The sequence below is a fragment of the Asterias rubens genome, chromosome 10 (assembly GCF_902459465.1).
Source record: "Asterias rubens chromosome 10, eAstRub1.3, whole genome shotgun sequence".
NCBI lineage: Eukaryota > Metazoa > Echinodermata > Asteroidea > Forcipulatida > Asteriidae > Asterias > Asterias rubens.
The window spans coordinates 19,035,283-19,061,336 of record NC_047071.1 but is presented as its reverse complement, the minus strand read 5'-3'; the positions used below and the strand labels follow the sequence as shown (position 1 = coordinate 19,061,336).

General features: G+C 38.2%; 1 protein-coding gene across 1 annotated transcript in view; it reads left to right on the top strand.

Annotated features, from left to right (window-relative positions):
- LOC117295611 (alpha-aminoadipic semialdehyde dehydrogenase-like) overlaps positions 1-26,054 on the top strand; it is a 63,054-nt gene that overhangs the window by 8,011 nt on the left and 28,989 nt on the right. Inside the window, exons 6-13 of the mRNA XM_033778316.1 lie at positions 789-921; positions 1,279-1,323; positions 2,054-2,131; positions 5,871-5,928; positions 8,540-8,621; positions 12,924-13,018; positions 15,370-15,454; positions 15,948-16,054. Of these exons, the coding sequence (XP_033634207.1) occupies positions 789-921; positions 1,279-1,323; positions 2,054-2,131; positions 5,871-5,928; positions 8,540-8,621; positions 12,924-13,018; positions 15,370-15,454; positions 15,948-16,054 (683 nt within the window). The remainder of the gene's footprint in view (positions 1-788; positions 922-1,278; positions 1,324-2,053; positions 2,132-5,870; positions 5,929-8,539; positions 8,622-12,923; positions 13,019-15,369; positions 15,455-15,947; positions 16,055-26,054) is intronic.

The following is a 26,054-nucleotide window of genomic DNA, read 5'->3' as shown; positions in this document are numbered from 1 at the left end:
CTTGCATTGCGCAATATTCTATTGTCTTTCGAGACAGACAGATGCCAGAGAGTGGTATCTTTCAACTTCTTTTGGTCAGGTTCGTGTTAGGGTTTGTGTAGTGGTATCTTTCAACTTCTTTTGGCCAGGTTGGAGTTAGGGTTTGTGTAGTGGTATCTTTCAACTTCTTTTGGCCAGGTTGGTATTAGGGTTTGTGTAGTGGTATCTTTCAACTTCTTTTGGCCAGGTTGGTGTTAGGATTTGTGTAGTGGTATCTTTCAACTTCTTTTGGTCAGGTTGGTGTTAGGGTTTGTGAAGTGGTATCTTTCCTCAACTTCAACCTCTAAGACCTGTATGTGGATTGGGTTTTCAGTCCCTACATGACTGAGTGGGTTTTCAGTCCCTACATGACTGAGTGAGTTTTCCCTGGAATGTTTTACTAGGGTTTTCCTCCAACATCTAAATTGGAAATTTCCTCCCTTAAGGCCGGTTTGTAGTCGGCCGCGCGATGGTTGCGCGATGGAAATGTTGATGCGCAATTCTAAGGCTGAGGCCTTAAAACTATTTCTTTTTATGATCGCGCGTCAAGATGTCCATCGCCCCACCATCGCGCGACTGACTATAAACCGGCCTTTAGTGTCTTCTCTGGCTAGTACAGTGATTAAGTTTGCTTTTCTGAGAGTCCTTAGCTTTCGACCAGAGGAAATGAAAGGAAATGACTCCGTGGTTGATCATGTTGTTCATCTAACATTCCTTATGTGTTGGTAATTTTTTTATCCAATTGTGTAACTTTTCTGTTCTTTCTTCAGGCCCGGGTCACATCCTTCTTGAACAGTGGAATCCCCTTGGACTTACGGGTATTATCACTGCCTTCAATTTCCCAACTGCCGTATTTGGCTGGAACGCTGCCATAACCATGGTTTGTGGCAACACTTGCATGTGGTAAGGAATCCTAAAATTCAATTTGCTAGCCGTCAGGTAATTTTGGGGAATTGGGCAGGCATTGAGTTATTTTAAACTCAGACTTTAATCTTGATGCGGTGTTTTGCATTGCAGCCTGAATGCCTAGCTGATATCTGGCAGGGCCTTGGACTCTTCAGGCAGGTGTTGGGCCAACAGAAGGTTTACACACAGTTTATCACACATATGCAGGAGATCAGACGAATTCCTGCCGGACACTGGCTGATAAACGGGCCAATAATTCATCCCCATTTGAAACTGATCAAAGTGTACACTGTCTTGAATGAATTATGCAATTGTCATCTAAAGACAGTTCTTTTGTTTCTTTTTTTCCCCCAGGAAACCTGCCCCAACTACACCCCTCTGTGGAATTGCTATCACAAAGTAAGTCAAATCCACGGAGTAAAGAACAAACGCAAGTGCTTGTTTATTAACAAGTTAAAGGGAAAGTAAACCTCTGGATTTTTTAATCTTTCAAATGTTTAAATCCTAAAAATAAATGTAGATTTCCAATAAAACTAACCTGTGAAAATTGCATTTTAAAAGTTGGTTGTGTTTTTGAGATATCTCTGAAAATCCGGAGTGGTTATGTAAAACACAGGAAGAATAACTCGTAATTCTAATACACAATCTGAGAAAGTACCCAGTGTTTCTAGTTGTGTTTGGGAGATAAAAACGTACATCTTTTCCTATATCCACATCAATTCAAAGTGAAATGATTCTCAAAATGCTTTATTCTATCAAAAAACTGCTGCACTAACCAAGTAATAATTTTTTTTATCGCCATTAATTTTAAGAGTGATTCTGAACATCTACCATTCCTTTAGTTCTGGGATCTTTCATTTTCTTCCTTCAATTCTGATGGGATTAATTCTAGGGAAGTGTCGAAAACTTTTTTTTTTCCTAAAGTATTGCGGGCACAAAGAAAGAAACCCAGACTCGACAAAGCCAATTCAACAAAAAGTGAACAGAATTTGTTGTTTCACTTTCATGAAAATACAATATTCGGGCCTGATTTTGCACTCAAGGTAAACAGCGCCATGATACTTGGCCCTCTAGAATCATGTAACCTTAGTAACAGATTCAACAATATTGTTATTTTTTTTTATTTCAGGGTGATTCAATCTGTCCTTGCAGAGAACAAAGTCCATCCAGCAGTTATGACCTTAATGTGTGGTGGAGCAGACATAGGGTAACAGTTTTTATTCTTTGAGACCTATTTTTAAAACTTTGAAGATGATTGACATGTATAGGGCCACTGATTTTCCGCGCTCGCGGAAATCGGACGGAATTCGCGGAATCCGCCCTTAGAAACGGAAAACGGGATTTCAGAAAATTTGATTTATTTATTTATTTTTTTTTTCTTGACGCCAAAACTATTGAAATTGCATTCTTTATTAAGATTCTTTTTGTTAAACTAAAAAAGCATCAGAAATCAGACCATTAAAAAGTACCATCCTCCATGTTTACACACATGATGTACATACGTTGTTAACATGGTTAAGCGAAGGGCATTATTCGACCCATCCATTCCCAACGACGCAGAATGTGCTCTTTTCAGATTGTCAAACTGCATCACCGATGTTCAAAACTGGTTAATCGCAAACAAACTTCTTCTGAACAAAGACAAATCTGAATTTTTCATTGCTGCTTCTCCTCATCACCAGAAAGTTCTCAGCCACTTGACTGTGAACGTGAACAACACAACATTTAAGCCATCTCAAACAGTGCGAAATTTAGGCGTCTTTTTCGACAGCTCCATGACAATGAGCGCACACGTCACACGTACATGCAAGTCCATCAACTATCACATCAGAAACATCTCCAAAATACACAAATATATTGACACAAACACATGCCACGCTGCTGCCAGAGCCCTTGTGTTGTCTAGACTGGATTATTGTAACTCTCTCCTCAATGGTATTAAGCAAGCTGACATTGACCGTCTACAAAGGCTCCAAAACAATGCTGCACGTATCATTTTCTTGCAACCCAAATACACACACGCATCCACTCTTCTCAAACAATTACACTGGTTACCAGTTAAACAACGCATCACCTTCAAAACATCAGTGAACATGCACAAAGCACTCTCTAACGTACTTCCACAATACCTTACAGAGTCGCTAAATTTCAACAAACCTGGCCGGAGTGGCCCAGAATCTAACAATCCCTCGCACACACAAAATGGCAGGGGACCGGTCCTTTTCAGTCGCTGGTCCCCGGTGCTGGAACGCCCTACCAAGTCATATTCGGAACACCAACACACTCCAGACATTCAAGAGTAAATTAAAAACATATCTATTCTCATAATCGTCTTTTCCGTAGCACTCTTCCAGCGCATTGAATTTTGTAAAATGCGCTTTATAAGTCTCGTTTATTATTATTATTATTATTATTGGCGGCACGTTTTTAACATTTTTTGTTCATCCAAATTGCATTTTCTCCCTCTCTTTTACCAACAATAATACACAAACTAGCTTACCTATGATCTATAAGAACACATACAATGTTTTTTCATCTCGGAAAGGTCTAAAATAAAACCGTAAACTGTCAACATTCTGTCGCCAAAGCGAAAACAAAATGGCTGACATTTTGTTTGTGGATGGAGAACGGTCACGTCCATAGACTTGTTCCCAAGTCTTTGATCATGCTGAAACAGCGCGCTCTTGTGGATTACACTCCTGTCATTAGCCTACAATGTGGCTGATGCAGAGAATCAACTGCAGTTTTAGACTTGGAATCAAGTCTATCACATCATGTGCATTGATACTGCAGTCACAGTGCAACCTTTTTACCCTAACTACATGTTTTTGTTTCATCAAACAGCAGTATACAAAATAATCCACAATTATAAAAAAAAAAAAATTAGGGTATTTTTTTGAAATTTTTCAGTTCAAATGAACATTTTACGAAGTCAGCAGTGCAACTTATCTCAAATTGTTTTTTATAAGTGTGTCCCTGGGTATTAAACAACCTTTTATCTAATTAAAAAAACGGAATTTGTTGTGCCTGAAACGGAATTCATGTTTTTGCCAAACGGAATTTGCACTTTTCTGAAACGGAAAATCAGTGGCCCTACATGTATCGTTGCCAAAATAATGAACATTTGAAATTTTGGGTTGAACAAAGGACAGTTAACTAGAGTAGGACGTGAACCTGCGACCTCCGAAATAATGTGTTGGTGCTATACCAATTGAGCCATCTAGCCCTAATGTTGACTTCTATGACACTTCACATACAGATAAATAGTCAATAGAAGATGTAACCACTTTAGTTACGTCATGATGACATCAGATATTGAAATATGTTAAATAATTTTAATAACGCATGAATCACACAATGACATTACAATCTACACATCATCCGATAGATCTTAATTTAAAACCTTACAAACTCTACACAGAGTGTGACCCCATTTGACCTTGACATCCGGTTGAAAACAGAAGTTGAACAATTCATACCTCAAAAACTACTTTAGTCAAAATATTTACATAAGATTTGAGGTCATTGAGTCTTCGCAACTTTTTGCACACAGACAATACATTTTGAGCTAGAAGCCCTGCAGCCTGTTAGATTTGTCTTCTAAATTTGAGCCCAGGGAATGTTACCAGAAGACCAAAGGTTGATGGTCTTGCAAGTGTACATGTAGGGTGATGGGCCTGTTGAAATATTGAGTTACATAATGCAGGGACAAACAGACATATAAGCTTCCAAATATCACCATTTCATCCAGGACATTCAACTTTGCTGAAAAATAAACATTTTAAATGCAGAAATTGTTTACGTCAAAAACTTGTATAAATAAAATTAAATTTCGAAGCCAAATAAGTGTGTTCATTTATTCAAAACAGGATGTTCAAAGGAAAGCCAGTTGCTCCTGGCAAGGACTGATGGATAAAGGCAACGTTTTTGAAGCGTTGTGAAATTGTTGTTAACCTCTCCACATTCCCCCTGGATATGTGTTGTGTATGAATATGAATTAAAATTCATATTTCTTAAAAACTCACCAGAAAAACAGTTTACTGTGTAGTTGTTACTCTCAATTATTTTTTTGTTTTTTTTGTTTTTCCAAATCTTTAAAGAAACCGAAATCGATTCGTAAAAAAAAATGTGCTGGAGTTTGCGGGTCAAACATTGAAAGCCATGAAGGCCAAATTTCTTGGCTCTGCTTACCGTAAGCAAGGATTCAGTGTTAACTAAAGCATGGAATTCAGTCCTTATGTAAAGCGTATTTCAAGGGATCTTTTGCTTGTGCTTTTGCTTAATATAGGCATTCTTTGCTTACACAGCCAGCGCAGAAGCACGGCACTTGCAAAGTAAGCAGGATTAGTGATCATAAGCCCATAATTCGGCAGTAAGCACAGCCGTGGAACAGGGCCCTGACCAGCCCGAAATCCCTCCTAGCCTGTCTGATGGATGGTTCGAAAACTCTGAGAAGAGATACCCCTCAGGTTAAAACCATGAAATCACATAATTCGTATGACATTTCTCGTGATATAACTAAAACAGTAGGGTAGTTCTCTAAAAGTGAATGTGTTATGAGATGACTGTTCGTCTGAGTACATGGATTAAGGAGAAACTGTGGATAAGTTGTGGTCAGGTTGGCATAGTGGGTTTTTGTCTCGCCTTCCACCTTTGGAACCTTGGTTCAAATCCCACTGGGGCACTATGTGGATTGTGTTTTAAGTCCCTACTTTACTGCGTGGGTTTTCCCTGGAATAATTCTCTGGGGTTTTCCTCCCACGTCTGAAACTGAAATGTCTTCATTGTTTGTTTTCTCTTCTCATTTGGCTCTAGTAAGAGCTTTGAAAATATATATTCTAATCCAAATCCAAGACCATTCAACCCTATTGTCTCAGTATCCAAGAAAGAAATGGCCGAGTTTGAATATTTATTTATTCTGTTCACTTCTTGTTTTTCATCCTTAGAGGCGCAATGGGTCAAGATGAGTCTGTTCCTATTGTTTCATTCACTGGAAGCACTGCTGTAAGTATTTCAAAGTTTACTAACGGACCCTCCATCTCCTCTTCTGGATGCCACAATGTCTTAAGCATCTATCATGCTTTCAGGTTGGCTCTGTGGTTTCTTTCCCTGCCTTTCACATCCTTGGTCCCTGGCTCGTATCCCATATTTTAAACCAAATTAGTCAGTAATGTAGAGGTAAAACCTTTACAGAATCCTATAAGAGGTTGTAAATCGCTTACAGTGACTTAAAGCCAGTGGACACTATTGGTAAATGTCAAAGACTAGTCTTCACAGTGGGTGTATCTCAACATATGCATAAAATAACAAACCTGTGAGAATTTTAGCTCAATCGGTCGTCGAAGTTGCGAGATAGTAATGAAAGAAAAAAACACCCTTGTCACACGAAGTTGTGTGCTTTCTGATGCTTGATTTCGAGACCTCAAATTCTAAACTTGAGGTCTCGAAATCAAATTCGTGGAAAATTACTTCTTGCTCGAAAACTACGTCACTTCAGAGGGAGCCGTTTCTCACATTGTTTTATACTATCAACCTCTCCCCATTACTCATTACCAAGTGAGGTTTTATGATGACAATTATTTTGAGTAATTACCAATAGTGTCCACTGTCTTTATTTGCAGAGTTGCAGTTTCAAGCTTAGCACCGCGTAAAATGTAACACATCCAAGAAAACATGTTTCAAGATTCCCACTACTCCCAAAATGGTAGCAATATTATCGCCTTAGCCCCTCCCCCTACCCACCCCATAGGAAGATGACTGTTACCATTATAAAACAAGTATTTTGCACAAGTAACTTAGGTGTAACAAATAATAACTGATTAAAGTCAGCTGGAAGTGGTATTTTTTCAAAATAAAGCTTTTGTCACTAATATATGTGTTTTGATGAGTGGAATGTGAATAAACAGTTAGCTAAGGTTTTAAAAATCAGTTCTTATGTTATTTACAAATTTAAGAGTAGACCCCGACCCGAGAGGGCGCTGTTCGTGACGCCAATCAAGGCAGACTTTGCCTGTAATGCGTAGAGTAAACACAATTGCAAAGTACATGTACGGACCAAGTCGTGAGTTTGTACGTTTCAAAAAATTTTGTTTTTTTCCGGCAATGCCAACCGGGTGTATTGCTGCTGAACGCAGAAAAACACTTTTTGAAATGTACCAACTCACGACTTGGACGTACATGTACTTTGCACGTGTGTTTACTATACGCATTGCAGGCAAAGTCTGCCTCGATTGACGTCACAAAATGGGTAGGCGGAGTCAGCCCCCCAAACAACTTTATTTTTTTTTTAAACATATAAATCGTGACAAACAATTACTACAAAAATTGTTTTAATGTTCTTAAGCATATACTCTTGTGTTTGAAAGAAAAAAAATTATATTTCCAGGTGACTTTAAGTTTTATTATAATAAGATGTTTATAAAAGAGTGATTTGAAAACTTTGAGGGGTTGAGCAGATTTAATATCGTACAGTAATTCATTTTATAGTTTTGGACCTGTTTTTTTCCCCAATGTTTTCAAATTTTTTTATGTGAAGAACCCTGCACTTTTGATCCACTGAAGCTTCTACTAGATACACAGATAAAACTGCGTCTTATACTCTTTAAGAGAACATTACAGAACTGGAGTTGGCAGTGTTTGCACTTTATGTTAGCCACCATATACATGTACATAAACTGACAAACCTGTAGAAGTTTGAGATCGATCGGCCGTCTTGGTCACAAGAGAGTAGTGAAAAACCAATTACAAATTAAAACGCTCACTGAGCGATAAACGCGAAGTTAGATTATTTATTTCTCATCAAATATGACATTTCAGACAAAAATATTCCGTTTCAGACAAAAATATTCAACTATCATCATCATTAGACCGTGTAAGTTTTATGTAAATCTGTGATCTTCGCAACTTTTGTTTCTTACCAATTCTGTAACGTTCCTCCAAATAGCCTGTCGGCAATTGTTTCATTAGCTTGCAAATTCCTAATTATTCTCCCCTTATAGGAAGCTTTGTCGTTGCAAATTTATCTCTGTCGCCTCTGAAGTGTTTGCACACCTGGAAGCAATTCTCATGCATTAAAAAAACAATTATGCACAGGCAGCAAAGTGTTTGTTTGTAATCAATGAATGTTTAAGGGAAAGATTACCTTCAGTTTTTTTTTTTTTTTTTGAATGTTTTTAAAATCCCATTTGAATAACATAGATGGTTACAATAAAACTAGCTCGTGAAAACTTCGTTTTAAAAGGTGGTCGCGATTTTGCCAAAACCTGGAGCGATTATGTCCACGCGGAAAAACAAATTTTGTAATTGGAATACAAAATCTGAGAGAAGTTTCTGTCAGTAATGCTTTTAAATTTCAAATTTCTGGGGATGAAAACTCATATTCATAACCACATAACTACGAAGTGAAAAATTTCTCAATATACTTCGTTCTATCGAAAGCTGCTGTACTTATAACCAAAAGTTTGTACTGCATTAGTTTTAAACGTATTCCTTTTTCCTTAAAGTTTATAATTGATTTTTTTGTTCATATTTTCTGACTGTTTTTTTTTCTCCTGTGTAAATTAAGTGAGAGTATAAACATATTACTTATTTCTTGATTGTGTTTTTAAAATGACAGGTTGGGCAGAAGGTTGGGACAATAGTGCAAGGAAGATTTGGGCGTTGCATCCTGGAACTTGGTGGAAACAATGCAATCATTGGTAAGTGACACAGGCATGCTATTCTTTCTATTTTAGTCTGTTTTTCGATTTTTTTTTCCTTTGGATAAATAGTTTTTTTTATCATTAATAAGACCTGAAAAGGCTATTAAATCCTATACCGCGTGTTCATGTACTACTTTCTTCCAAAAAGACCAAAAACAACATGCATGGACTGATATTGAATAAAGGCAGTAGTGCTAGTTGATTCAAATTTGTTTCACAATGAAAATGAGTTTAGGCTTCCACTGTACAGACTCTCTGTGAATTAAAATCTTACGTTTGATCATTGATTTATCCAAACCAAAAATGTAGTTTAGAAAAATCAAATGATAAATCCATGTTTTTTTTCTCTTTTTTTTAAACCTTGAAAACAGCCAGAACTGATAGCAGAAAGATGAGCAGCTCTATGAGATTTCATAGAGAGATTTCATAGAGCTGTTCATCTTTCTGGATGTAAGATTTCAATTCACATAAGAGTCTGCACAATGGAAGTATGTCCCACTGTACGCAGAGTGGGGGGCTAGCGAGACCTAGACCCTAAGGCAATATCCCCTGTATCCGGTGCTGTGGCTCATGGGGTTTGGCGAAGCACAAACCTTGAGGCTAGTAATAACTATAGCTTGGACCTTATGGGAGGGGTAGGGAGCTTAAGACCTACCTGTAGGGAGTACCTGTTATCATTGTGATATCCCCTTACCTCACAAGGCTGGAGGGGCACTTCAATTTGAGGGCTACACTTAACTGTTTGGGGCTGTCGATCCAAATAAACTTTCACCAGGCCGGTGCAAGTTTCCACCTACCCCTGGGGCTGTAACAGGGGGACCCCCTTCACAGTAAGGATGTAGGCATGGGTATTATCCACTAGGAGCCTGGCTTGTAGACAGAGTATACACTACCTGCCCCACTTTTAAAGAAGTAATTATGGTTTAGTGCCTTTCTCAAGGGGGCACAAGTGTCTTGACTGGGTATTGACCCCACACTCAACTGCCGATAACACCAGAGCTTGGGTCCGTTGAACTACACCACTCATCAATGTCACGCCACATTGTCAATACAGAGACAACTTTTGTGATAATGACCGTTGAAAATCTGTTGTGACAAGTTTTGTCAAAAGTACCCCCTAGCCCTGGCGGCCTTACACTTTCGTATTATACTACATTGACATCCTGGATATCAGGGTCCATTTCTGGGGCGGAAAATTTTCAAAGCTTCATAACACAACAATGAGAGAAAACGATCAAAACGGGAATTTGTTAACGTTGGGAGCTGCATTATTTCACAAAAATTACGGATTTGTAAGGAATATATGCTGATCAAAATCCACCGCAGAAAAATGTATGCTGCCATGGAATGTGAATCTGTTGAAATTAGTGGCTTGCTGCAGCTAAGACTTGAGTTATGAAGCTTTGAAAATTTTCTGCCCCAGAAACGGGCCTTAATAGTTAGGACTCTGTATCTGTGTATAGAGGAAGAGTCCTATATAGGGCTAGAGTGCCCCATATTGTTCATCGCAACCCTCTGGTGACATTCCAACCACTTTTGACTTTGCTAGTGAATCAGTACTACAGTAAGTTTATTGCCTTTGGATAGTGCCCCACAAATTGTGCAGGTTCATGTTTATTTTATTACTCAGTTTACCATCTGGGAAATCTATTGTTTGTTAAATTTAGCAGCCAATGAATAATATTAAAAAGAGATAAGTATAGGAGCATGTCCTTTACTACTGTGTAACTATTAAGAGCCGTCATTGTAAGATATTCTGGATGCTGCTAAAAAAAAATGTTGGATTTAAAGTGGGGGCCATGGCACGCGGACTATTTACACCTGGCTCAGAAAAGCACACCAGTGGCGCTTCAGAGGCGCAAGGAATCAAAATAGATTAGGAGCGACTCTAGGTTGACCCAAGTGTATTGTGTTTTTGTGTGATGTATTGTATTGTATTTATGCATCTTTTTGGATGAAAGCGTTGTTACATTACAAAGTAATGATTCTACTCAAGGGTCATTCCAAACGACTGCAACAGTCGGTGTGTCCGGTTGCAATTCATCCAGTCGCTCCTAACTGTTTCAAACATTTTCATCAAGTAATTAGGCTTGGTGCAACTCTGGAGCGCCTGTCTGAACCGGTGTTACTCTCTGTGTTTCTGTTTTTTTCTCTCCAATCTTAAAGAGAGACTACATGGGATTGACATACCTTTAACAGCAGATATTGTTGAGTGTTAGTTATAAGATGGTTTATTCCGCAAATTTGCTGATAGTTTGCAAAAAAAAATAAAAAAATTGGAATATGTTTTAGTTTTGTGTTAACTGCATCTTCATGTAAATCTGTGGGAGATCCCTAAATACCAATGCAGCGAAACAGCATTAAGCTTGTTGATCTTACCTCCTTTTCCCTTCCACCATTGTCTACCCTTAAAGCACTGAAACAAAAAACCCACACAAATTTCTTGAAAACTTAATTTTTAGTTATAAATTCTCTCAGGTATAGTCAGTTGAAATTCCCTTTCTCAAAAGGAGAGTTGTTGATTTGATGAGAAGAGAACGAGACTCTTCTCAGAACCAATAATCCTTGCAAAAGTTTCTCCTTGTAATAAATTCACAGCATTGTAGCTTCAAACTAAAGGGGACTGTCATTATTAACACTGCACGCCAGGGGCCGTACATGGAATTATGAACTCTTGCAAAACTTACTTCTTACACTGAATTCACACAATGGTAGCTTCAAACTAAGGGGGACTGTCATTATTTACATAGCACGCCTGGGGCCGTACATGGAATTATGAACTGTAACCCAGTTACTGCACGAGCTAGCCTGCTGGCTGCCACATCACAATAGTAAACCCGGCGCCCCTTGCGACAGCCAGCTCGTGCGTGGATTAGAGTTCAAAATTTCATGTTAGATTACAGCTACAAAGCTCCGCTGTTCTTATCTTAGTTTACAACTTTCTACATGTTCTATGCCAACATAACAAAGAAAAGTGTGACTGATATATTTATGAAGTTTCCTTCAGGGGACAGACTTTCATTGCCAAACCTCCCCCTTCCCTAGTTTCACCACTGCTGCTCTCACCAAAGTCTTCTGATGAAACTTTCAGACACTTGCACTTTTAACACACGTTGAGGCATTATCAAATATTAATAAACCCAACCACTGGATCATTTAACCACATCATTTTTCAGTCAATCGCATTTGTCACGATTGTGATCCATTCCTGGAAAAAGAAAGCACAAACAAGGCCAAACGACAAAACATAAAAGACGGTAAGAAAAAATATGTAAAACTGAAACGGAGCGAGGGTCCTTAAGACTGTTTTGTGAGTGAAATTTGCAACCAAAGGCGAGACTAGATAACAGTTTGGTAATCCTGTCCCTCAAGTTTCATTCCCAAGCAAACATTTTGATGGTCAGATTACTGCCTTGAAAAGCCCTTAAGTGGAAGCTGCGTGAAAGTGATTCAATAAGCAGAAGGGGGGGGGGGGGGGTGGAGGGTTGGCAAGCTTGAATTTTGCTCAAACTGTGCTTTTAAAAAAGAAAAACTACCACGTTTCCTGCTGTCATGTTAAGTTCTTAAGTTAGTGATTTCAAGAAGCGAAGTATTCATTTTGTTTAGGTTTGTACACAATTTGTGGAAAAAAAAAGAATTCCAACAGTTCACCAGTGGTTCATTGCGAAAATACAAAAAATTCACTCGTGGGTCATAACAAGCTCCGGTTTACTACTGTCGGAGGGACTGAACTCCTAGGACTCAAGGCTTTTGATTAATAAAGTCTGAGATGCGATCAAAATATGTCGTTTGTCGACCCAGGTCACTTTTCATTTAAAAAGAGCATGTTAAATTTCAGGTTGATACCCTCTGGTTCAAAAGTTAGGAAGTAGAACCACCAAGACACAGGAGTGAATGAAACTAAAATAAATGGTACTTGAAGAAATGGTGTCTGAAACTAAAATAATTGAGTTTAAAATTGATTTGTTTCTTTCATATTTATGCTAATTTTAACCCCTTTTTGATGTTATTTATCAAGATGGAAGTTGCTAAGGCAAAATAAGATATATTTGTTGGCCTGTTTTGGCAGGTTTAAAGGGTCTGGGTACTTTTTGTACGCTTAACCATTATTATCTTCAAACTGTAAATTTAATGTAAATCTGTGGACTTTGTGTTTTGTGACCTACAAAAAAAGCTTGATCGCATCACATAATATGCATTGTTCATGTACTTCATCAGTGGATGTCGTCTGTTCGACAACAATGACTTTTGTTTCTTTATTGATATGTGTACTCTCTACTCTGATTTCCTTCCACACAGTACTTGAGGACGCCGACCTTAATTTAGTAATCCCAGCCACTTTGTTTGCCAGCGTTGGTACACAGGGACAGCGCTGTACGACCACACGCCGCTTGGTAAGACCAAAACAAATTAATAACTGTTTTTGCAGTTCTATTCTTGGTGGATATCAGGACTCTGAAAAGGGAGTTTGGTTGTTCATTCTTGATTACATCAGTTTCAAGTAAAAGTTCCCTATGCTGGGAATATAATCATCTTCACCCCCTGCACGATCCATGGTCTCGTGACAATAACTGAAGCACACAACACACACATATCTAATACATAGTGATCGTTGCCACAGGGGTAGTTCAATGGTGACCAGTTGGTTGGCATATTTGCAGTTGAACGTGTATACAGCCTTTTCTTTTGTGCATTTGCACTACACCAGAGTTAAAAACAGTGCCATTTGTCAGGGATGAAAATGTCACACTTTTTTCTGAATTCAGATTTTTTTTTTTTGTCTGCCTGGTGAACAAAATTCTTTGTCATGCTCTTTGATCTATACTACTTCACCCAAAAGCTGTTACTAAAAGCTCCTTGGGATCTATAGCTAAGGGGTTATCAAAAGGTTAAACTGCTAACATTTCACTAGGAGCCTGGCTTGTAGAGCAGAAATGCACTACCATCAAAACTTCTTTTGAAGCAACTATGGTTAAGTGCCTTGCTCAACCGCACAGGTGTCATGACCAGGATTCGAAACCCTGCTCTGCTGCTGACAACACCAGAGCTTGGGTCCGGTGAACAAGACCACTCGGCCACTCCACGCCACATTATCTAAATATAAAAATCAGTTCTTTTATAATGACAGTTCATGTTAAAATGTTGTGACAGATTTTGTCAAAAGTATCTGCTGTGGTTCATCGCAACTACATTGTAAGCCTGGGTGACTAGTGAAATTTACCACTCGGGCTTGGGTCCGGTGAACAAGACCACTTGCATTGACACGCCACAATTGCTTGGACCAACTCATGATTAAGTATAGGTCGTGCAGTCTAGTAGTACTGAATTCTGATCTACATGTATAGCAGTTTATCACACCTGAAGGGCATCTCAAAAGTCCTCATTCTTCTACTGACAGGTCTGCAGAGCAATATCTAAGATAGTGTTATCTTTGAGTCAATCGTGATCTGTTATACAGCTTGGCCTTGCTCGCCCTGAGGAGTGAGCACCTAAATAAAAGAGGTTTCGCAAGAAAGCGTACGGATAATGATACAGACACAGATACGACAAACTTATCCGGATGCGTGACAGATTTTGATTATAATTTAGGAGTTATGTGTCAGGCCAAGGCCAAAGTACAACACATGTTGAGAATACATTTTGAGAGCAGAACAAAAATACAAAAGCAGTTTGTGTATGTGTTAATGTTACTTTGGAGAACTAGATTGATTATTGTTTTTCTGTTAATTTTGAACCCACAGAGTATCACATGAAATTTTCCATCAAGAACAGCAAAATAAAGATTTTCCCCCAAATTTGCTTACAAAAGATTAACACATTTCAATCTTTATCATGAATGACATTTTGAATAAAAGCAAAAACCAGGAATTGTTTTTAAATCTAGGTAAAAAATGGTGTTCGTTTTTTGAGCTCCCGTATCTGTTGTTAATGTGTATGCAAAGCCTGGCGGTTGCGGTTACGCGCCATATGAGTACAAAAAGTGTGGATGTTTCCGTATCTGTATGTATCGTACCTTTGCAAGACCTCTCTAATATGACAAACAAAATTTACATGTACCTTTATGTAGCTTTACTTTTTTTCTTGAAAACACTTTATTTTAATTAACTCTTCCTTTTAGAGGGGTTTCAAGCTCAAATTAAGTTTTGAGATTCACTCAAATTTCTATAGATAGCTCTCAAAAAATTAAATAAGAAACATGAAAGCATTGGACTTCAAAAATTAAATGAGTCTGTACATTCCAAAGAGGAATTTTTGCACTAATTCAATGCCATTTCGACATAAAAATTCAGGCATGAACTGGAAATTTTCTGCATGAAAATGTACAAACCATGGATTTGAAATGTCATGTCATCCAACATTATTGAATATTTGGACAGAAATTGCACTTGACACAGCGGCTTTTACACCATTTGAACCTGTAGTTATAGTCTGTTTTTCTTTGCCTCTTGTTGCTGTGCGCCATGATCTACAATCCCGGCCATTTCTCTTTAGGCCCCCTTGCCCCCTTTCAATGTTGGTTCATTATTTCACGGTCTTCTGTGTTCCAGTCAACGTTGAGCGGGGGGACGGGGGAGATATTGACCATTGTCAGTGGGAAGGCTACAGGGAATGGTTTATGTAATGTTATGTTTTGGTGGCTAAAGCATTTTGGTCGTGATTGTAGATGGAATGGCGCTATAGAAATCCTGTTATTATTATTATTATTATTATTATAATTCTTCATTATTGTTATCTTAATTCTCAGATACTGCATGAGAAGATATACGATGAGGTGTTGGAGAAGTTGAAGAAAGCATACAGTCAAGTCAGAATCGGTGACCCTCTAGATGGTAAGTTGTCTATACTCTTAACTTAGAGAGGTTTGCGGTAACACCATGTGTTGCGGTATCACATGGCATCACTGAAAACCTCTCCTAGTTATACCTCCACCATGCAGAGTTTCAAATCCTACTTTTTTACTCTTAAAAAAACCATTTGCTTTGAAATTAATATGATTAGAAAGATGTTATAAAAGTAGAATATGATTTTGGGGGTTGAACAAAGAATTGACTAGAGTGGGATTCGAAGCAACGACCTCCGGATTATATTATATTATATTCCCTTGTGGTTTATATTGATAAAAGTAGAATATATTAAGAATTACACAAATATATTTCTCCTACAATACTTACGGTATAAAGTGATGACCACTGAGGAACTGAAATCTTTAAGACTGTGATTCCACCCCTGCCCCTACCGACCCCACATGCTATAAATGCTGATTTAACATAAAGGATAAAATATTAGACCTAGAGGATTATTAGATGCCTTTTTTTCTTGTAGAAAGTACCCTCTATGGACCAATGCATTCACAACAGGGCATTGAGGTATATGAGAACGCTATCAAGAATGCAGTAGCCCAGGGAGGCAAGATAGAAGCGGGAGGAAAGGTAACTGATTTCACATCCTTTTTTCAGAATTTTTTTGGGATGCATCGGGGCGGGAAATCAACACCGGACCATTGGCGGGAGTCCAGTGATTTTAGCCCAGGGCCTGTAGAGTCGTGACAAGACAAGTCCAATGGCCTTGTGTTTTTTTCAATATAAGTTACATTGCCTCACTGTGTAATATCTGCAGCAAGTATATATCCTGTTCAAATTTTGGCTTTCTGTCTGATACATGGACATGTAAGTATGTTCCAATTGTGTTAAAGGGTCTATGTAACTTTTGTAGAAAAAAAACACAATGTCCACAGATTTACACTAAACTTACACAGTTTGAAGATAATGATAGTAGAAAGCTTCCCTGAAAATATTACGTGCTGAGGTGCTTTAGTTTTTGGGAAATGACTAAAACAATGTCATGAAAATAATTTTCGTCCAATGAGACAAAAATTATTTTAATCATTTACAAACGTATTTTCATGACAATTTTTTACTAATTTCTCAAAAACTACAGCACCTCAGTAAGTAATATTTGAAGGGAAGCTTTCTACTATCATTATCTTCAAACCCTGTAAGTTTAATGTAAATCTATGGACATTTTGAAAAAGTACCCAAATCCTTTAAAAGGACATATCTGCCAATAAGAAAAAAAGAGATGAATCTTGAATCCTTTCTTATATAATTTGTCAGCACGCGTACAAGTTTTAAATGTTGAATTTTGGTTCAGGTCTTCCGGTAAAACAGTAATGGGTTTTATAAGGTCTGACATTGTCCGTGTTAAGTGTCTTGCTTTGAGGACACAGATGTCACGACTCCTCAAACCCACACTCTGCTGAACAGCAGAGCTTGAGTGCGGTGCTCTTAACCGCTAGGCCATGACACGCCACAGTGTCCTAATGTAACAGTGACAAAAAACTACCCGGATAAAAACTAACCGTCAGAAAAACCTGAATATTAATTTGGTCAAACGGAACTCTAGAAAAATATTGGTTTATAGTCAACAAGTCCTAACTATCATTGTTCTATTGTTAAAGTACCCCATGAGGTAGGGAAAGTATTAATAAGGGCATTGACTGAGGGTATATATACAATTCATGGACTACTGGCATTTCACCAGACATATATAGCGCACACTGTGTGTAGCGTGTATTGATATAATGAATACACATGACTGCAATGCGAGTTTAGTTTATCATAAGTCTGGGAATTAAAATGCTGGCCAAGCGTTTGATTAATATTCATTTTCAACATTGCCGCTCATCTTTAAATGCTTTTTTTTGTTGCTCAAGAATGAAATGAATGCTAATATTTGTACTGCCCTTTTTAAAACTAGCAATTAAACATTCAAATTGCCATATGGACTTTGAATCGATTAATGCATCTTTAATTTCTGGCAGTTGAATATTAATGAGGGAACTTTATCAGCAGCTGCCACATTTTCTTTTGTTGGAATTTGTTAAGAGCTCTGCATGGATCTATAAAGTTATGGATGAGATACATGTATAAGCAATTTATAAGAACTGACTGCCAAGTCTTTTGATGCTGATGTTAAATTCATCCAAAACTTATTGCAGAAATCGTAATAATAATAACAATAATGGACACTGGTATCCGTAAGGGAAGATGCTCATGGTGTATTAAACAGTAAGAATATTTCAACATACACAAGTACTGTAAAGATGAGTTTTGAGTGACGATTTTAAAGTTGAAAGGAGTTCTAGCTGGCGCAAAGGTTGAGGAAGATTGTTCAGATGCAGCACTGAAGAAAGAGCAGTTTCTTTAAGACAAGATGGGTTCTGCTTACTCATTTGTATCAATTAACTTTCTAATATCACTTATCATTGACAAATTGTTGTTAGAAAATGACTGTTTTCTAATAACATTTTACCATAAATCTGGCAAAAATTTGGCGTTACATCTAAAAATCAAAATAATGATTCCTTGGTAATGACATAAAAGTAAGGCATCAGTGACCAGACAAATGAAAGGGTTGGGGTCGATTGAGGGGGAAGCCAAAGAACAAAACACCTTGTGAACCCTGTCAAGAGGGAGTTATTAGGCAAAGGGATTATTACTAAGGCTTCAATTACTGCCAATTAGCAATCAAAGCCCCCCTGTAGCTTCATCAATTAAAAAAATGAATGAGGTCTTTGATACTCATGTTTTTTAGGTCATTTAGATGAGGGAGGAAATTATTTCAGGAAAAACCGACGCACAATCAAGAGGGGACTGAAAACCCAATCCACAGAGTGCCCCCCATGGTATACATGTGTAGCTCCTCCTCTACATGCAATGTGTGATGTACATTAAACGGGCAGAGCAATACTTGGGAGGTATTCTAAGAACAACCTTTGTCTTGAATACCTTCCTAGTGGGTCTGGAATCCCTTGATGACCAAAACTTATTCCTAAGTTAGAGTCAGCAAAAGAGAGCATTATCCCCTTCACTTATTTTTCAGCCCTTATTTTGGTTAACAAAGTAACACTTTAAATGTCACATACTGCCATCGACCAAAATCACAGCCCTTTCTAGAAATCGCAAACCCTGGATATTGTCGTCAAGAGACTGCTTTATGTGTTAACCAAAGAGGCAGTACTGATACCATGTTCTTTGTGGCCTTAAAAAATGAAAAAAGCTGTTGGCCATCCCTGAGGGAAATCCTTTTTGATAAGAAGTTTCTAAAAGAAGACAACATAACCAGAACAGTTTAAAACCATGTATGTGGCCGTCAAGAGACTGCTACACACATACATGTATTAACTGAAAAGGCCAAACCATGTTCTATTATAGACTTCGATAACAAGAAATGAAAAAGCTGGTGGCCATCCTTAAGGAGTATCCCTTTTGTTAAGAAGTTTCTAAAAGAAGAAAAGTAAAACTTCTTAATGTCACAAACTGTGTTCGACCAAAGTCACAGCCCTTTCTAGAAATTGCAAACCCTGGAGGTGGTCGTCAAGAGACTGCTACACATGATACATGTAGTAACTGAAAAGGCCAAACCATGTTCTTTAACAGACTTCGATGAAACAGAAATGAAAAAGCTTATGGCCATTCCATAGGATTACCCCTTTTGATAAAACGTATCTAAAAGAAGAAAACACATTACGAGAATAGTTTAGAAAATTAACTGCTTCATAACAAGCATGGTTCATTTCCTTCTGCTGGTTGCTTTATGCAATGTGTATCAACCGGGAAGAGTGAGACTTGGAAGGTATTCTAAGGAGAAACTTTGTCTTGAATACATTCCTACTTGTCTTCTCCTGTGGGTTTAAAATCCCTGTTGATGAACAAACTTATTACAAAGTTAGAGTCAGCAAAAGAACATTGTCCGTTTCACTCTTTCATTATTTTCTTGCAACTTCGCAAGCCAATTTTGAATTTCTTTTTATGTTTGGATAGGCCTAGACCAAGTGAGAATACTTCAGACAAAATATGAATGTAGAAGAACAGAAGTGTAGAATGAGGCAAAACATGGTTATTTTTAATAATAATAATAATTTATTCATTTATTATGCGCAAGTTTCATAAAAAATATGTACAGATGCGCATTACAACAATATACAGATTTCAACAATAATTTAACAAGATTTAAAAATGGAAATTACACTGAAATTTACGAGAACAATAGTTAAAATCAAACAACAGAAATTAAACGATAGTCGGCAAAAGGCCACATAAAAATCTATTGAAAAGCCTGGCGGAATAAGTGTGTTTTAAGCAATGTTTTGAAGGTACCTGTATTGTTGGCGATCCTGATTACATGTGGGAGAGCATCCAAAAGTTTAGGTGCAACACACTCAAAAGTGCGATCTCCCAGAGTACTTTTAGTTTTACAGAGTGGGTAACTGAGAATGGAAGTGTCATTAAAACTACGAAAACAATATTTAGACAAAGACCTTTTAGTTAAAAGATTACACAAATATGAAGGTGCTTGCCCATTAAGGGCTTTGTAGACAACCAGCAAAATTTTATGATGATATCATGATATTTACTAAGTCTTTGTATCTTTGTTGTGGAGTTTGGTATTGTAGAAACTGGCACAAAGTGAGTCAAAGAACCCAAACATCCAATGACCACTCTTCAACTCTCAGAGACTGTAGCCCCTTTTCCCAATGTTCGTCAGTTTCCACTGTGTGTCTTGCTCTCTCTCTGTCTCACAAGTAATCCAATCTTTTACACATTGTTGTTAGTCTCAGGAGTAGACTTTGCATCCCGCCTAATGCAGGTTCACTCTTCATGATAAAAGCCCTTGGCTCCACTGATGTCAACAGCGTGGTTGAGACAGGACGGTCAGGTGTGACCAGAAATAAGAAGAGTACATTAGACAATTATAGTGTCCTGCCTTAACCACAGACTTTAGGCGGGAAACAAATCAAAGCTAGTCTCGACGTTCATGAATTGAGTTCACCTTTACAAACCAAGTGCATATCTCAACATAAATGTGTTCCAAGAAAATAATGAAAGAAAAACACCAATGTTGCACAATTGTGTGTGCTTTCGGATGCCTAGAAGTTTTTTTCAGGTTCAAATATTTGAGTGAGAAATTACCTCTTTCTCACAAAGCTATGTTATGTACTTCAGAGAGAGTCATTTTTCACTATGTTTTCAACAGCTCTCCATTGCTCATTACCAATTAAGTTTTTATGCAAACAATTATTTTGAGTAACTACCAAAAGTGTTCAGTGCCTTTAACTAGGAGATGTGGCTTCAAACGAGTAAATTGAAACAGTGCACCTTTCTGTGAAAAAATAAAACTAATAAGACTGTACGACCGTGGATGATTACCACTTGTAGGGCGACTAGTATTGTGTAATAATGCAGTGTGATACAAACTTGTATATTCACACTTGGGTGGCTAAACATGTGTACAAGTTTCTTGTTCAGTAAGTTTAACCACTTTGAATATCAAAGAAGGGCACCAAACACAACTGTGAGGATGCTAACCCTTTTGAATTAATCTCTAAACTTGCTACAAAGTGCATTGTTAAGGAGATGCTATTCTGCACCATTCATAAGTTTAATTGTGAATTTATGCAGTTTTAGTTTTTGACTGAGATTTCTGTGCACAGTGGATGCATTGGTCGTTTCATCACCTTGGCTTGCCCTGCAGATATCTCTCTTAAGTCCATTAGGGCGAACGTCAGCCCGTGGTGGTCCGAGAAATGAACTCCCTCAAGCCTCCATGTCCAGAGCTATTGTCGTAATGTATGCTATGTCTTTTAAGTGCACAAATGTTGTCAGTCCACCTAGCTTTCAGTCTTCCTTTTCCAGCGGGACCAGCAACACTTCCTTCCCTGGACTGCTTTTCAAGATTTCCACAATCTCTTCTTGCAATATGCCCAAAATATTCCTGCACATATATACATTAAGCAAAAACCATACATACTTAGTTCGTTCATTTGGAACTTTTAAAGGCAGTGGACACTATTGGTAATTGTCAAAGACCAGTTTTCTCACTTGGTGTATCTCATCATTTGCATAAAATAACAAACCTGTGAAAATTTGAGTTCAATCGGTCGTCGAAGTTGCAAGATAATAATGCAAGAAAAAATACCCTTGTCACACAGAGTTGTGTGCTTTCAGAAGCTTGATTTCGAGACCTCAAATTCTAAACTTGAGGTCTCGAAAATCAAATTCGTGGAAAATTACTTCTTTCTCAAAAACTATGGCACATTAGAGGGTGCCGTTTCTCACAATGTTTTATACCATCAACCTCTCCATATTACTCGTCACCAAGAAAGGTTTTATGCTAATAATTATTTTGAGTAATTACCAATAGTGTCCACTGCCTTTAAGCAAGACACTTAACCATTGCTTCGTCCTTCGGATGGGACGTAAAGCCCTTGGTCCCATGTGTTGTGTAACCCATGTAAAAGAACCCAAGTGCACTTTTCGAAAAGAGAAGGGGTTCGCCCCGACGTTCCTGGCTGTGGCTGCTGTACGCGCCGTAGCACCTTGTAAACCATTATAAGGTACTTTGGGTCTCAAAATTCATCTCTGCAATTACCTATCTTTCTGAAAGTTTGTATATACTCAGCGCCTTGAGTACCTTGTTTGGTAGATATGTGCGCTATATAAGACTTATATATTATTACATTAAGCACAAACCATACAGGTATGCTTAGTTCGTTCATTTGTTACTTTAAATATGTGTGGGTTAGAAGACCACCTTACACTGAAGATTCAAGCTTGTTTTGAAGTAGACAAGCTTGACTAGAGGGGCGCCACAACATGAGCAATATTCGTAGCATGCATGATTCATCAACTGAATCAGACAACTTTCTGCTGGGTGTAAATACTGTGTGAATCGTGGTATGTTCCAGACATGTAATAAAGCGCAACTCTTATTGAAGGAGTAAATTTAAACTGAGTGATGTATTGGATAGTAATTCCCCGGTGACAAGTGTTTATTATAATCCGTAATTCTCGTTGTCGAGAATTGATAATTGTTTTAATGTTTTCTCAAAAAGTAAAGCATTTCATGGAATAACATTTCAAGAGAAGTATTTTACCATTACCCTCTGTGAACCCTGTAAGTTATTTGTAAATCTGTGAACTTTTTGTTTTGTTTCTGTTCCGAAAGTGTATAATGGCTTTAAAAGCCATAAGCATTTGATACATTGGCGAAAACTAATCAAGAAAAAGCTTCATGTCCTAGAAAATTACGCTGGTGTAAGCATGCACTTTAACAGCATTTCAGGTAGGGGGGATCCTGTTACTGTTAGACTTTTTAAGTTAATTACTTCCAGCAGCCTTTTGTACAACTTCCTTATAATGACGCTAATTATGTTGAGATTTTTCATTACCATGAAACCCAAACCCTTCAAATTCTAGTTATGAATGAAAGCTTACTGAATACGACATCATAGATACATGTATGTCGCTGTAAATTACGAAAATTGTCCTTGCATAGTTTAGAATGCTGGTGTAAACTCTCATCTTACTGTTACCCCGAAGGAGTGTACTCATCTTTATTATGCACATTATGTCAGCATTAGGGTGCCCTAACTAAGAGGTAAAAAGGGCCATCCATTGGCCAAACCTGTGCGCCATGCTTACAAATCTGTGCGTTTTGATTGTTTCATCATCGTTTTATCTCTACGATGGCAGCTGGGTGACGTCAATGCATAAGGTCTATTCTGAAATAGAAAAGATGGCGACTGGTTGGCGTCAATGCATGACGTCTATTCTGAAATAGATAATATCAAGAAGAACGTTAGCACTGATGCATCAGTACCTTCAAGCGAAAGACAGTTGTATTACCACTGAGATTTTTATTTTGCTGCTGTTAACTTGTGTTGGGGCCTTGATTGTTTTCCCGGAGAAGTGCCCACTGTAAATGGAGCTGCAAATATTGCTATTTACCAAGAAAGCACTTCTGCGTCACACACAGAAGCTATATTTTTCCCCTTCACATTCCACTCAGTCTTCTGGGAAAACTTGTATTATACCTCCTGGTTGGTGAAGCCACTGAAGGAGCAAACTGTTTCTGATATGTCCTTCTGTGGGTGTTTGTGTACTTGAAGTGATGGATGACTTACATTGAGTTGCTATCAAACAGGAAAATGATTGGGTCCTTGTCTTATTCAGAACAAAGTGTTTGACAAAGGAGTGTCATTGAGGGTCACTTGGTCTCGGTAGTGATATTGGACCCCCATGGTCAAATTTCAAGATCATGATGGGTAAAACAAAAGAAATGTTGTGTGCGCGATAACTCAAGAAGGACTTGGCATACCAACTTGTTGTGTGGATACATGTAGGTTCTGACTTATGAGATTTCCCAGAAACCTGTTGTTGTGTGGATACATGTAGGTTCTGACTTATGAGATTCCCCAGAAACCTGTTGTTGTGTGGATACATGTAGGTTCTGACTTATGAGATTCCCCAGAAACCTGTTGTTGTGTGGATACATGTAGGTTCTGACTTATGAGATTCCCACAACCTGTTGTTGTGTGGATACATGTAGGTTCTGACTTATGAGATTCCCCAGAAACCTGTTGTTGTGTGGATACATGTAGGTTCTGACTTATGAGATTCCCCAGAGACCTGTTGTTGTGTGGATACATGTAGGTTCTGACTTATGAGATTCCCCAGAAACCTGTTGTTGTGAGGATACATGTAGGTTCTGACTTATGAGATTCCCCAGAAACCTGTTGTTGTGTAGATACATGTAGGTTCTGACTTATGAGATTCCCCAGAAACCTGCTGTTGTGTGGATACATGTAGGTTCTGACTTATGAGATTCCCCAGAAACCTGTTGTTGTGTGGATACATGTAGGTTCTGACTTATGACATGATTCCCCAGAAACCTGTTGTTGTGTGGACACATGTAGGTTCTGACTTATGAGATTCCCCAGAAACCTGTTGTGTGGATACATGTAGGTTCTGACTTATGAGATTCCCCAGAAACCTGTTGTTGTGTGGGTACATGTAGGTTCTGACTTATGAGATTCCCCAGAAACCTGTTGTTTGTGGCCACCCTTAGCCCAAAGTCAAGAAAAGACTTTGTTGCAGGGCATTCGGTTACCAATACCAAAACATAACTTTTCTTGTTATTATAATTTTTCAATAGTTTTAAAGACACTGGACACTTTGTCAAAGACCAGTCTTCTCACCTGGTGTACTTCAACATTATGCACAAAATAACAAACCTGTGAAAATTTGAGCTCAATTGGAATGAAACAAAAAATACCCTTGTCACACAAAGTTGTGTGCTTTCAGATGCTTGATTTCGGGACCTCACAATCTAATTCTGAGGTCTCGAAATCAAATTCGTGGAAAATTACTTCTTTCTCGAAAACTACGTCACTTCAGGGGGAGTCATTTCTCACACCGTTTTATACTATCATCCTCTCCCCAATACTCGTTACCAAGTAAGGTTTTATTCTGATAATTATTTAGGGAATAACAGTGTTCGTACCCGGTCTTCACTGCGTGGTAATGACCGGGTTGGTGGCTGGGAACAGTGCCAGCCACCAACCAAGGTCATTACCACGCAGTGAAGACCGGGTACGAACAATGTTATTCCCATTAATAAATACCTTTTTTAGCGAATTAAACAGCTACAGTTGTCAAAATTATGTGACTTTTCTCTCGGCGGTACTTCCAGACATGTTCAGGGGCCATATTTGAGCTTTTGATGGTTCCCATCTCTTTCGTGCGTTAATCACATTACTGATCTTTGAGACCAGTGACTCTTCTAAATAATGATCTGTTCAGCACCTTCACTGGGGTCAAAGGATGCAAATGATTGGACGATAGCTGTTCGTTGTGCATTAAAATGCGCGCATGAGCTCGACGTCAGTTTATATGCGCGCGTGTAACATGTTACACGCGCGCACTCAAAATTGAGACATTTTCAGCGCACGTACGCGTAGGTGCGCGAAGTTGCAATGAAACTAGCAGGGATAATAAGCATGCGATACAGTGCAACGCGCAAGGTTTACACAATGTCTGCTGATTGTATGCTTACATATATTATTATTATTTAGCGGCCACTTATTCGCTATTTTCCAAAGCCGGTCTTTATACCACCGTTAACACTCCCACACGTGACCGGGTTTTGACCAATCAGATACTTGAAACCGTCCAAGGTATTTATTACCAATAGTGTTATTACCAATAGTGTCCACTGCCTTTAAATAAGTGTTCCTATTGTTTTTCTCCTACTTACTGTTTTTTGTCGCCTTTTGTTGCCCTTTGAACAATCAGAATTTTTGTAATGATACATGTACATGTAAATCCCGAGAGTTCTTGTAGGTCAGACCTAATGTACTTGGTAAATTGTTCAGGTCCTTCTTTCCAAAGACCAAATATCATGCATGATCCAGTCTTGTGCATGCCTCTTTTAATCCTTGCTATTTCTCAGTGATGAATCAAAATGTTATCCTTTAGACCAGCAGCAAATATTGCCAGAGAACCTCAAGATTATAGTTGTCCAGTGGGTGTCTGAATGGCCATTGAAAATGGAAAAACAAAACTTTGTTAATTGTGCTCTTTGTGTTTA